General features: G+C 39.8%; 2 protein-coding genes across 2 annotated transcripts; both read left to right on the plus strand.

The window, feature by feature from the left end:
- The first annotated feature begins 1,173 nt into the window (after positions 1-1,173).
- Positions 1,174-2,511, plus strand: LOC137658038 (uncharacterized). The gene has a single exon (XM_068392752.1). It carries the CDS (start codon positions 1,174-1,176, stop codon positions 2,509-2,511), a length of 1,338 nt encoding a protein of 445 aa, XP_068248853.1.
- LOC137658039 (uncharacterized) lies at positions 2,508-2,876 on the plus strand. Its single transcript, XM_068392753.1, has one exon. The coding sequence runs from the start codon at positions 2,508-2,510 to the stop codon at positions 2,874-2,876; it is 369 nt and encodes a 122-aa protein (XP_068248854.1).
- Positions 2,877-14,602: the final 11,726 nt, after the last annotated feature.

Raw genomic sequence — 14,602 nt, forward strand, 5'->3', positions numbered from 1 at the left:
AATATTTACGAAAACGTAAGCTGACGATATTCTTGTTTTCTTTAGGATTTTTTTTCGTAATTATTATGCTATATCGTATAATTTTAAACTATAACTTCTTTAGTAATTCCTCTAAAATCAGGTAAAATCTCTGCCTGAAGATTACCAGACGGGGTTTCGTGTCCCGCTCAGACTCGTTAGTTCCTTTAGTGTCTACAACCTTACCATCCTTGTGAGCTAAGGATGGGAGTTTTATGGGAGCCTATAAGTCTATCTACTGGGTCATCAGCAACCATTTCCTGGCCCTCCTTGTCCCTAGTTTTGGGTGGAGAGGGCGTTTGGGGGCTGATCATATACAATATGGTCAGTCTCTATGGCATAGTCCTGCCTGATAGGGCAATGTCACTTCCCTTGCCTCTGGCATTCGTGAGCGGCCTTTAAACCTTTAAACACTTTCCTTACAGCATTCAATAAAAATAAAAATAAATTGTGCAATACCCGGTCTCAATATTACCTTTCTTTGCTCACATTACATCCACAATATGGCTCCACAACATTATTTGAATCAACATTTATCTTTTGTTACTATTTTGTATAACTCTGATGAGCCCTCTCTCAACCTAGAAATATTAAAAATGCACTTTAAATTATTACTATATACAGTATCTCACCATTTGCACGCAGTATCTCAAGAGGCATTTGTTCATCAAGTTTTAGACGCTGCAATTATTTCGTTCTGTTACAATTTGTCTTCTCGCAAGAACTCCCATTGGACTCTACTACTAATTTTGCCCCACTTATGTTATTTTTGATGACCGGGATTTTGTCCTCCAAGTTCACCCCAATCTCCTTGACCGAGACAAAATTCATCATTATATGAGAGAACAATTTCCGTCTGCGTTTTTATTTCCAGTGATCTAAAATTGTTTATTCAGTGACTCTCTACTTCATCCCTGAATACCAGAATGATCTCCCCTTCTAATATAGCATTTTCAACCCTAGATAAATATTCATGAAATTATCTCAATAAGATGCTCTCACCTAACTACTTCATTTACACCCATATCCATTTCCTGAAGCTTCCATCTTTAACTTCAATTGACTTTCGAATTTAATTTCAGCCTAGAATGATAAAATACAGCGCCAGCCCCCTCCACTCCCACGCAGGGCACCCCCAGCCCCACCTCCCCACGCATGGTATCTCCAGCCCCTCCACCACCATGCATGGCATTTCCAGCCCCTCCTCACCCACGCATGGCATTTCCAGCCCCTCCTCCCCCATGCATGGCACCTCCAGCCCCTCCTCACCCACGCATGGCATTTCCAGCCCCTCCTCCCCCATGCATGGCATTTCCAGCCCCTCCTCACCCACGCATGGCATTTTCAGCCCCTCTTCCCCCACGGGTGGCATCTCCAGCCCCTCCTCCCCCACACAAGGTATCTCCAGCCCCTCCTCCCCCACGCAATGTATCTCCAGCCCCTCCTCCCCCACGCATGGCATCTCCAGCCCCTCCTCACCCACGCATGGCATCTCCAGCCCCTCCTCACCCACGCATGGCATTTTCAGCCCCTCTTCCCCCACGGGTAGCATCTCCAGCCCCTCCTCCCCCACGCAAGGTATCTCAGGCCCCTCATCCCCCACACATGGCATCTCCCGCCCCTCCTCACCCACGCATGGAATTTTCAGCCCCTCTTCCCCCACGGGTGGCATCTCCAGCCCCTCCTCCCCCACGCAAGGTATCTCCAGCCCCTCCTCCCCCACGCAAGGTATCTCCAGCCCCTCCTCCCCCACGCATGGCATTTCCAGCCCCTCCTCACCCCCGCATAGCATTTTCAGCCCCTCTTCCCCCACGGGTGGCATCTCCAGCCCCTCCTCCACCACGCATGGCGTCTCCTGCCCCTCCTCACCCATGCATGCCATCTCCAGCCCCTCCTCCCCCATCTCCAGCCCTCCTTCCCCACGCATGGCATTTCCAGCCCATCCTCCCCCACGCATGGCATCTCCAGCCCCTCTTCCCCCAGGCATGGCATCTCCAGTCCCTCCTCGCCCATGCATGCCATCTCCAGCCCCTCCTTCCCCTCTCCAGCACCTCCTTCCCCCCGCATGGCATTTTCAGCCCATCCTCCCCCACGCATGGCATCTCCAGCCCCTCCTCCCCCAAGCATGGCATCTCCAGTCCCTCCTCACCCATGCATGCCATCTCCAGCCCCTCCTCCCCCATCTCCAGCCCCTCTTTCCCCACGCATGGCATTTCCAGCACATTCTCACCCACGCATGGCATCTCCAGCCCCTCCTCACCCACGCATGGCATCTCCAGCCCCTCCTCACCCACGCATGGCATTTCCAGCCCCTCCTCCCCCACGAATGGCATCTCCAGCCCCTCCTCACCCATCCATGGCACCTCCAGCCCCTCCTCCCCCATCTCCATGCCCCTTCTCCCCCATCTCCAGACCCTCCTCCCTCACGCATGGCATCTCCAGCCCCTCCTTCCCCACGCATGGCATCTCCAGCCCCTCCTTCCCCACGCATGAAATTTCCAGCCCCTCCTCCCTCACGCAAGGTATCTCCAGCCCCTCATCCCCCATGTATGGCATCTCCAGCCCCTCCTCCCCCACGTATGGCATCTCCAGCCCCTCCTCACCCACGCATGGCATCTCCAGCCCCTCCTCACCCACGCATGGCATTTTCAGCCCCTCTTCCCCCACGCATGGCATTTCCACCCCATCCTCCCCCACGCATGGCATTTCTAGCCCCTCCTCCCTCACGCACGGCATCTCCAGCCCCTCCTCCCCCACGCTTGGCATCTCCAGCCCCTCCTCCCCCACACATGGCGTCTCCAGCCCCTCCTCTATCAACCAATTCTCTAATCCGGCTGGTTACTTACCACATAATCTAACAATTGCCAATCTACATAAAAGCTTCCACGAACTCATTACTAACCTAATAAGATTAGAAGACGCAAAATGGATCGTATAAACCTACGTCATCAAAATGGATATTATCATAATTACTCTAAGGTAAAAGGGTACTCAAACTTTAAATTAACTATAAACGTTAGAGTGAAACTTGATAAGAAGAGCAACCATTGTAAATAAGTCATGGTATGGAGTCAAAACTAAATTAGGGTGTCAAATTTCTCCTTGTAAGGCTAAATTGTTATCAAACTCATTAAGTGTATTACAAAATTTAACCTAGAAAAATTCATTCCAGCAATGTACCCCATCAGTTTCTAGAAAAAATTATTATAAGTCTTTCGAAAAATTTATCAGCAATGTACTTTATAGGTTTTTCGAAACATTTATTACCAGCAATGTACTTTATAAGTTTCTCGAAATTTTTTTATCATCAGCAATGTACTATATGTTTCTCGACAAAACAAATTTATTACCAGCAATATACTTCATAAGTTTCTCGAAAAAATTTATTACCAGCAATGTACTTTATAAGTTTTTCGAAAAAGATTTTACCAGAAATGTACTGCATAAGTTTCTCGAATAATTTATTACCAGCAATGTACTTCATAAGATTCATTAATCTTAACCTCGAATAGCTATTCTTTAATTGTTTACTCAAAGCAATAATTTCCTTTTCAACTTTACCATATACCACTGACACTAACACCCCCTTCTCAACCCCCCCCCCTCCCCCGCAAAAAAAAAAAAAAACTATTGTTGCAAATATGGCTGAAAATAATTAAGACTACGTGACACTGGCACCCGGCCCCCTCCCCCCCTCCCCCCCAAAAAAAGGAAAAAAAATCGTTGAAAATATCACTGAAATTAATCCATACGACCCTGTGATATATATGAAACCAGAATTGAATAATTTAGCAAAAGTCTACTTTTCTATTCCATATACTTAACAATTTCTTAAAATAATACCATGCAAAGTTAGTTAAAATCAAGAAAGAGGAAGATTCAAAATTCTTAAAAGTGTTTACAATTTCTTGAAATATTAAAACAGTGCAAAGTTACATGAAATAAAAAAAAGAGAAAGAACCAAAATTCTTAAAAATGCCTATAATTTCTTAGAATATTAATAACATGTAAATTTAGTTGAAATAAAATAAAAGAGGAACCAAATTTCTTAAAAATATGTATACTTTCTTAAAATATTAATATACAAATATAGTTAAAATAAAAAGAAAGAGGAAGAACCAAAAATCTTAAAAATTTGTATAATTTCTTAAAATAATATTAATAACAGGCAAATTTAGAAAAAAAAAAAAAAAAAAGACCCAAAATTCTTAAAACCCCTCTAAACCTGGATTTGAGAGATTTCGATGCTCGCTTACTGAAAAATTTGTCGTGTCTTGAGGCTTCTGCTCCGTTAATGTACTTTTTATGCTAATGGAAAGAGGATCTTAATTAGGGTGTTTAAGAATACATGGTAGTTATAATGACCTTAGGGTGTATCTATGGCATATACAGGTTAATTTTCAATTTTATTTAAATAACTGTTTTTTAACTTCCCAGTTTTAGATTTTCTCCTTGTACAGGTAGTCCAATTACATTGAATTATGATTTTTAATCATTTTTGAAATATGGAAATTAGTTAATGTTGTTATTTCTCAATTTCATGTTCTTCGAATATTGAATAAAAATTATCCTCATCATTACTATTATCATTTATTTAACCTCCACAACCTATATATGTTGGTATCCTCGTAATTTTAATCCGGATTGCTCCTAACCCCAGAGGTTCTGACTATTATATATTGTCTCGAGTGTTAAAGACAACTTTTTATTCTTGTTGTGGCCAGAAGTACGTTCTTTCTATAACAAGCCTGGTTAGAGGTTTGTGCATCCAATCCTCTCACAGTTTATATTAGAGTCGTCTGAGATTACTCCTAATTCTGCAAGGAGGATTTTTAATACCCTACTTTCGTTAGGGTGAAGGATGACATGGAGAGAAGAAGTTTGGTAGAAGAGGATGCCTTCAGAGAGGGGACATCAGGCAACCGATCCCTTAACGTACTGTTAAAAATGTGCCACATAAAAGGAGTAATATTACGGTCGCCAACCTGTAAAAGATTATAACAAAGTATGGTAAAATTACGGTCTCCCATAATTTACTGAAATACGGCTGAGAACAGTATTCCCTATGACATCGCCATGTCTTATTTATCAGAACCTTACCATTATATACAAAATGTGGAACAAAACAGTAGTTTATTTCCACACTGACTTTCACACGGACAAAGGAAAATGTATATTATTAACAAGATATCTATCATATACATACACTTAACAGCATAAACCTAATAACCATAATTAAAATTCAGTTTCTATAGGCATACTAATATAACAAAACTTAGTTCAAAATCTCTCTCAAAGTGGGCACAAAATGTCTCTCAAAGTGGGCACAAAGTATCTCTATTAAAGTGGGAACAAATCTCTATCAAAGTGGGCACAAAATCTCTTAAAGTGGGCACAAAATCTCTATCAAAGTGGGCACAAAATCTCTATTCAAAGTGGGCAAAATCTCTCTCAAAGTGGGCACAAAATCTCTCTCAAAGTGGGCACAAAATCTCTATTAAAGTGGGAACAAAATCTCTCTCAAAGTGGCACAAAATCTCTATTAAAGTGGGAACAAAATCTCTCTCAAAGTGGGCACAAAATCTCTATTAAAGTGGGAACAAAATCTCTCTCAAAGTGTGCACAAAATCTCTATTAAAGTGGGAACAAAATCTCTCTCAAAGTGTGCACAAAATCTCTATTAAAGTGGGAACAAAATCTCTCTCAAAGTGTGCACAAAATCTCTATTAAAGTGGGAACAAAATCTCTCTCAAAGTGTGCACAAAATCTCTATTAAAGTGGGAACAAAATCTCTCTCAAAGTGTGCACAAAATCTCTATTAAAGTGGGAACAAAATCTCTCTCAAAGTGTGCACAAAATCTCTATTAAAGTGGGCACAAAATCTCTCTCAAAGTGTGCACAAAATCTCTATTAAAGTGGGAACAAAATCTCTCTCAAAGTGTGCACAAAATCTCTATTAAAGTGGGAACAAAATCTCTCTCAAAGTGTGCACAAAATCTCTATTAAAGTGGGAACAAAATCTCTCTCAAAGTGTGCACAAAATCTCTATTAAAGTGGGACAAAATCTCTCTCAAAGTGTGCACAAAATCTCTATTAAAGTGGGAACAAAATCTCTCTCAAAGTGTGCACAAAATCTCTATTAAAGTGGGAACAAAATCTCTCTCAAAGTGTGCACAAAATCTCTATTAAAGTGGGAACAAAATCTCTCTCAAAGTGTGCACAAAATCTCTATTAAAGTGGGAACAAAATCTCTCTCAAATCAATGTGCACAAAATCTCTATTAAAGTGGGAACAAAATCTCTCTCAAAGTGTGCACAAAATCTCTATTAAAGTGGGAACAAAATCTCTCTCAAAGTGTGCACAAAATCTCTATTAAAGTGGGAACAAAATCTCTCTCAAAGTGTGCACAAAATCTCTATTAAAGTGGGAACAAAATCTCTCTCAAAGTGTGCACAAAATCTCTATTAAAGTGGGAACAAAATCTCTCTCAAAGTGTGCACAAAATCTCTATTAAAGTGGGAACAAAATCTCTCTCAAAGTGTGCACAAAATCTCTATTAAAGTGGGAACAAAATCTCTCTCAAAGTGTGCACAAAATCTCTATTAAAGTGTGCACAAAATCTATTAAAGTGGGAACAAAATCTCTCTCAAAGTGGCACAAAATCTCTATTAAAGTGGGAACAAAATCTCTCTCAAAGTGTGCACAAAATCTCTATTAAAGTGTGCACAAAATCTCTCTCAAAGTGTGCACAAAATCTCTCTCAAAGGGCACAAAATCTCTCTCAAAGTGGGCACAAAATCTCTCTCAAAGTGTGCACAAAATCTCTATTAAAGTGGGCACAAAATCTCTCTCAAAGTGTGCACAAAATCTCTCTCAAAGTGGGCACAAAATCTCTCAAAGTAGGCACAAAATCTCTCTCAAAGTATGCACAAAATCTCTATTAAAGTGGCACAAAATCTCTCAAAGTGTGCACAAAATCTCTCTCAAAGTGGGCACAAAATCTCTCAAAGTGGCACAAAATCTCTCTCAAAGTGCACAAAATCTCTATTAAAGTGGGCACAAAATCTCTCTCAAAGTGGGCACAAAATCTCTCTCAAAGTGGGCACAAAATCTCTATTCAAAGTGGCACAAAATCTCTCTCAAAGTGGGCACAAAATCTCTCTCAAAGTGCACAAAATCTCTCTCAAAGTGGGCACAAAATCTCTCTCAAAGTGTGCACAAAATCTCTATTAAAGTGGGCACAAAATCTCTCTCAAAGTGTGCACAAAATCTCTCTCAAAGTGGGCACAAAATCTCTCTCAAAGTATGCACAAAATCTCTATTCAAAGTGCACAAAATCTCTCTCAAAGTGGGCACAAAATCTCTCTCAAAGTGGCACAAAATCTCTCTCAAAGTGGGCACAAAATCTCTCTCAAAGTATGCACAAAATCTCTATTAAAGTGGGCACAAAATCTCTCTCAAAGTGGCACAAAATCTCTCTCAAAGTGGGCACAAAATCTCTCTCAAAGTGGGCACAAAATCTCTCTCAAAGTGGGCACAAAATCTCTCTCAAAGTGTGCACAAAATCTCTATTAAAGTGGCACAAAATCTCTCTCAAAGTGTGCACAAAATCTCTCAAAGTGGGCACAAAATCTCTATTAAAGTGGGCACAAAATCTCTCTCAAAGTGTGCACAAAATCTCTATTAAAGTCGGCACAAAATCTCTAAAGTGGGCACAAAATTTCTCTCAAAGTGGGCACAAAATCTCTATTAAAGTGGGCACAAAATCTCTCTCAAAGTGTGCACAAAATCTCTATTAAAGTCGGCACAAAATCTCTATTAAAGTAGGCACAAAATTTCTCTCAAAGTGGGCACAAAATCTCTCTTAAAGTGGGCACAAAATCTCTCTCAAAGTGTGCACAAAATCTCTATTAAAGTCGGCACAAAATCTCTATTAAAGTAGGCACAAAATTTCTCTCAAAGTGGGCACAAAATCTCTCTTAAAGTGGGCACAAAATCTCTCTCAAAGTGTGCACAAAATCTCTATTAAAGTCGGCACAAAATCTCTCTCAAAGTATGCACAAAATCTCTATTAAAGTGGGCACAAAATCTCTCTCAAAGTGGGCACAAAATCTCTCTCAAAGTGTGCACAAAATCTCTCATTAAAGTGGGCACAAAATCTCTCTCAAAGTATGCACAAAAATCTATTAAAGTGGGCACAAAATCTCTCTCAAAGTGGGCACAAAATCTCTCTCAAAGTGTGCACAAAATCTCTTAAAGTGGGCACAAAATCTCTCTCAAAGTGGACAAAATCTCTATTAAAGTGGGCACAAAATCTCTCTCAAAGTGGGCACAAAATCTCTCTCAAAGTATGCACAAAATCTCAATTAAAGTGGGCACAAAATCTCTCTCAAAGTGTGCACAAAATCTCTCTCAAAGTGGGCACAAAATCTCTCTCAAAGTGGGCACAAAATCTCTATTAAAGTGTGCACAAAATCTCTTAAAGTGGGCACAAAATCTCTCTCAAAGTGTGCACAAAATCTCTCTCAAAGTGGGCACAAAATCTCTCTCAAAGTGGGCACAAAATCTCTATCTCAAAGTGTGCACAAAATCTCTCAATTAAAGTGGCACAAAATCTCTCTCAAAGTGGGCACAAAATCTCTCTCAAAGTGTGCACAAAATCTCTATTAAAGTGTGCACAAAATCTCTTCAAAGTGTGCACAAAATCTCTTAAAGTGGCACAAAATCTCTCTCAAAGTGGGCACAAAATCTCTCTCAAAGTATGCACAAAATCTCTATTAAAGTGGGCACAAAATCTCTCTCAAAGTGTGCACAAAATCTCTCTCAAAGTGGCACAAAATCTCTCTCAAAGTGGGCACAAAATCTCTCTCAAAGTATGCACAAAATCTCTATTAAAGTGGGCACAAAATCTCTCTCAAAGTGTGCACAAAATCTCTCTCAAAGTGTGCACAAAATCTCTCTCAAAGTGGCACAAAATCTCTCTCAAAGTGTACAAAAAATCTCTCTCAAAGTGGGCACAAAATCTCTCTCAAAGTGGCACAAAATCTCTCTCAAAGTGTGCACAAAATCTCTCTCAAAGTGTGCACAAAATCTCTCTCAAAGTGGGCACAAAATCTCTCTCAAAGTGTGCACAAAATCTCTATTAAAGTGGGCACAAAATCTCTCTCAAAGTGTGCACAAAATCTCTCTCAAAGTGTGCACAAAATCTCTCTCAAAGTGGGCACAAAATCTCTCTCAAAGTATGCACAAAATCTCTATTAAAGTGGGCACAAAATCTCTCTCAAAGTGTGCACAAAATCTCTCTCAAAGTGTGCACAAAATCTCTCTCAAAGTGGGCACAAAATCTCTCTCAAAGTATGCACAAAATCTCTATTAAAGTGGGCACAAAATCTCTCTCAAAGTGTGCACAAAATCTCTATTAAAGTGGCACAAAATCTCTCTCAAAGTGGCACAAAATCTCTCTCAAAGTGGCACAAAATCTCTCTAAAGTGGGCACAAAATCTCTCTCAAAGTATGCACAAAATCTCTATTAAAGTGGGCACAAAATCTCTCTCAAAGTGGCACAAAATTCTCTCTCAAAGTGGGCACAAAATCTCTCTAAAGTGGGCACAAAATCTCTCTCAAAGTATGCACAAAATCTCTATTCAAAGTGGGCACAAAATCTCTCTCAAAGTGGGCACAAAATCTCTCTCAAAGTGGGCACAAAATCTCTCTCAAAGTGGGCACAAAATCTCTATTAAAGGGCACAAAATCTCTCTCAAAGTGTGCACAAAATCTCTCTCAAAGTGGGCACAAAATCTCTCTCAAAGTGGGCACAAAATCTCTCTCAAAGTGTGCACAAAATCTCTCTTAAAGTGGGCACAAAATCTCTCTCAAAGTGTGCACAAAATCTCTCTCAAAGTGGGCACAAAATCTCTCTCAAAGTGGGCACAAAATCTCTCTCAAAGTGTGCACAAAATCTCTCTTAAAGTGGGCACAAAATCTCTCTCAAAGTTGCACAAAATCTCTCTCAAAGTGGGCACAAAATCTCTCTCAAAGTGGCACAAAATCTCTCTCAAAGTTGCACAAAATCTCTCTCAAAGTGGGCACAAAATCTCTCTCAAAGTGTGCACAAAATCTCTCTCAAAGTGGGCACAAAATCTCTCTCAAAGTTGCACAAAATCTCTCTCAAAGTGCACAAAATCTCTTAAAGTGGGCACAAAATCTCTCTCAAAGTGTGCACAAAATCTCTCTCAAAGTGGGCACAAAATCTCTCTCAAAGTGGGCACAAAATCTCTCTCAAAGTGTGCACAAAATCTCTATTAAAGTGGCACAAAATCTCTCTCAAAGTGTGCACAAAATCTCTCTCAAAGTGGGCACAAAATCTCTCTCAAAGTGTGCACAAAATCTCTCTCAAAGTGTGCACAAAATCTCTATTAAAGTAGGCACAAAATCTCTCTCAAAGTGGCACAAAATCTCTCTCAAAGTATGCACAAAATCTCTATTCAAAGTGGGCACAAAATCTCTCTCAAAGTGTGCACAAAATCTCTCTAAAGTGGGCACAAAATCTCTCTCAAAGTGGGCACAAAATCTCTCTCAAAGTATGCACAAAATCTCTATTAAGTGTGCACAAAATCTCTCTCAAAGTGTGCACAAAATCTCTCTCAAAGTGGGCACAAAATCTCTCTCAAAGTGGCACAAAATCTCTCTCAAAGTGGGCACAAAATCTCTCTAAAGTAGGCACAAAATCTCTCTCAAAGTGGCACAAAATCTCTCTCAAAGTGGGCACAAAATCTCTCTCAAAGTGTGCACAAAATCTCTCTCAAAGTGGCACAAAATCTCTCTCAAAGTGGCACAAAATCTCTCTCAAAGTATGCACAAAATCTCTATCTCAAAGTGGCACAAAATCTCTCTCAAAGTGGGCACAAAATCTCTCTCAAAGTGGTGCACAAAATCTCTCTCAAAGTGGCACAAAATCTCTCTCAAAGTATGCACAAAATCTCTATTAAAGTGGGCACAAAATCTCTCTCAAAGTGTGCACAAAATCTCTATTAAAGTGCACAAAATCTCTCTCAAAGTGTGCACAAAATCTCTCTCAAAGTGGGCACAAAATCTCTATTAAAGTGGGCACAAAATCTCTCTCAAAGTGTGCACAAAATCTCTATTAAAGTAGGCACAAAATCTCTCTCAAAGTGTGCACAAAATTTCTCTCAAAGTGGGCACAAAATCTCTATTAAAGTGGGCACAAAATCTCTCTCAAAGTGTGCACAAAATCTCTATTAAAGTGGGCACAAAATCTCTTCAAAGTGGCACAAAATTCTCTCAAAGTGGGCACAAAATCTCTCTTAAAGTGGGCACAAAATCTCTCTCAAAGTGTGCACAAAATCTCTATTAAAGTCGGCACAAAATCTCTATTAAAGTAGGCACAAAATTTCTCTCAAAGTGGGCACAAAATCTCTCTTAAAGTGGGCACAAAATCTCTCTCAAAGTGGGCACAAAATCTCTCTAAAGTGGGCACAAAATCTCTCTCAAAGTGGGCACAAAATCTCTATTAAAGTGGGCACAAAATCTCTCTCAAAGTGGCACAAAATCTCTCTAAAGTGGGCACAAAATCTCTCTCAAAGTATGCACAAAATCTCTATTAAAGTGGGCACAAAATCTCTCTCAAAGTGGGCACAAAATCTCTCTCAAAGTGCACAAAATCTCTATTAAAGTGGGCACAAAATCTCTCTCAAAGTGTGCACAAAATCTCTATTAAAGTGGGCACAAAATCTCTCTCAAAGTGGCACAAAATCTATTAAAGTGGGCACAAAATCTCTCTCAAAGTGTGCACAAAATCTCTATTAAAGTGTGCACAAAATCTATTAAAGTGGGAACAAAATCTCTCTCAAAGTGTGCACAAAATCTCTATTAAAGTGGGAACAAAATCTCTCTCAAAGTGTGCACAAAATCTCTATTAAAGTGGGCACAAAATCTCTCTCAAAGTGTGCACAAAATCTCTATTAAAGTGGGCACAAAATCTCTCTCAAAGTGGCACAAAATCTCTTAAAGTGCACAAAATCTCTCTCAAAGTGGCACAAAATCTCTCAAAGTGTGCACAAAATCTCTATTAAAGTGGGCACAAAATCTCTCAAAGTGGCACAAAATCTCTCTCAAAGTGCACAAAATCTCTTCAAAGTGGGCACAAAATCTCTCTCAAAGTGGCACAAAATCTCTCTCAAAGTGGGCACAAAATCTCTCAAAGTGGCACAAAATCTCTCTCAAAGTGGCACAAAATCTCTCTCAAAGTGCACAAAATCTCTATTAAAGTGTGCACAAAATCTCTCTCAAAGTGTGCACAAAATCTCTCTCAAAGTGGGCACAAAATCTCTCTCAAAGTGGGCACAAAATCTCTCTCAAAGTGTGCACAAAATCTCTATTAAAGTAGGCACAAAATCTCTCTCAAAGTGGCACAAAATCTCTCTCAAAGTGGGCACAAAATCTCTCTCAAAGTGTGCACAAAATCTCTCTCAAAGTGTGCACAAAATCTCTCTCAAAGTGGGCACAAAATCTCTCTCAAAGTGGCACAAAATCTCTCTCAAAGTTGCACAAAATCTCTATTAAGTGGGCACAAAATCTCTCTCAAAGTGTGCACAAAATCTCTCTCAAAGTGGGCACAAAATCTCTCTCAAAGTGTGCACAAAATCTCTCTCAAAGTGGGCACAAAATCTCTCTCAAAGTGTGCACAAAATCTCTCTCAAAGTGGGCACAAAATCTCTCTCAAAGTGTGCACAAAATCTCTCTAAAGTGGGCACAAAATCTCTCTCAAAGTGGGCACAAAATCTCTCTCAAAGTGGGCACAAAATCTCTCTCAAAGTTGCACAAAATCTCTATTCAAAGTGGGCACAAAATCTCTCTCAAAGTGGCACAAAATCTCTCTCAAAGTGTGCACAAAATCTCTCTCAAAGTGGGCACAAAATCTCTCTCAAAGTATGCACAAAATCTCTATTAAAGTGGGCACAAAATCTCTCTCAAAGTGTGCACAAAATCTCTATTCAAAGTAGGCACAAAATCTCTCTCAAAGTGGGCACAAAATTTCTCTCAAAGTGGGCACAAAATCTCTAAAGTGGGCACAAAATCTCTCTCAAAGTGTGCACAAAATCTCTATTAAAGTGGGCACAAAATCTCTCGCAAAGTGTGCACAAAATCTCTCTCAAAGTGGGCACAAAATCTCTATTAAAGTGGGCACAAAATCTCTCTCAAAGTGTGCACAAAATCTCTATTAAAGTCGGCACAAAATCTCTATTAAAGTAGGCACAAAATTTCTCTCAAAGTGGGCACAAAATCTCTCTTAAAGTGGGCACAAAATCTCTCTCAAAGTGGGCACAAAATCTCTATTAAAGTCGGCACAAAATCTCTATTAAGTAGGCACAAAATTTCTCTCAAAGTGGGCACAAAATCTCTCTTAAAGTGGGCACAAAATCTCTCTCAAAGTGTGCACAAAATCTCTCATAAAGTGGGCACAAAATCTCTCTCAAAGTATGCACAAAATCTCTATTAAAGTGGGCACAAAATCTCTCTCAAAGTGGGCACAAAATCTCTCTCAAAGTGGGCACAAAATCTCTCTCAAAGTATGCACAAAATATCTATTAAAGTGGGCACAAAATCTCTCTCAAAATGGGCACAAAATCTCCTCAAAGTATGCACAAAATCTCAATTAAAGTGGGCACAAAATCTCTCTCAAAGTGTGCACAAAATCTCTATTAAAGTGGGCACAAAATCTCTCTCAAAGTGGCACAAAATCTATTAAAGTGGGAACAAAATCTCTCTCAAAGTGGCACAAAATCTCTATTAAAGTGTGCACAAAATCCTATTAAAGTGGGAACAAAATCTCTCTCAAAGTGTGCACAAAATCTCTATTAAAGTGGGCACAAAATCTCTCTCAAAGTGTGCACAAAATCTCTATTAAAGTGGGCACAAAATCTCTCTCAAAGTGTGCACAAAATCTCTATTAAAGTAGGCACAAAATCTCTCTCAAAGTGGCACAAAATCTCTCTCAAAGTATGCACAAAATCTCTATTAAAGTGTGCACAAAATCTCTCAAAGTGTGCACAAAATCTCTCTCAAAGTGGGCACAAAATCTCTCAAAGTGGGCACAAAATCTCTCTCAAAGTATGAACAAAATCTCTATTAAAGTGGGCACAAAATCTCTCTCAAAGTGAGCACAAAATCTCTCTCAAAGTGGGCACAAATCTCTCAAAGTGTGCACAAAATCTCTCTCAAAGTGGGCACAAAATCTCTCTCAAAGTGTCCACAAAATCTCTATTAAGTGGGCACAAAATCTCTCTCAAAGTGTGCACAAAATCTCTATTAAAGTGGCACAAAATCTCTCTCAAAGTGCACAAAATCTCTCTCAAAGTGGGCACAAAATCTCTCTCAAAGTGGGCACAAAATCTTCTCAAAGTATGCACAAAATCTCTCTAAAGTGGGCACAAAATCTCTCTCAAAGTGAGCACAAAATCTCTCTCAAAGTGGGCACAAAATCTCTCTCAAAGTATTTACAAAATCTCTATTAAAGTGGGCACAAAATCTCTCTCAAAGTGGGCACAAAATCTCTCTCAAAGTG

The sequence above is a fragment of the Palaemon carinicauda genome, chromosome 18, assembly GCF_036898095.1.
Source record: "Palaemon carinicauda isolate YSFRI2023 chromosome 18, ASM3689809v2, whole genome shotgun sequence".
NCBI classification, from domain to species: Eukaryota; Metazoa; Arthropoda; class Malacostraca; order Decapoda; family Palaemonidae; genus Palaemon; species Palaemon carinicauda.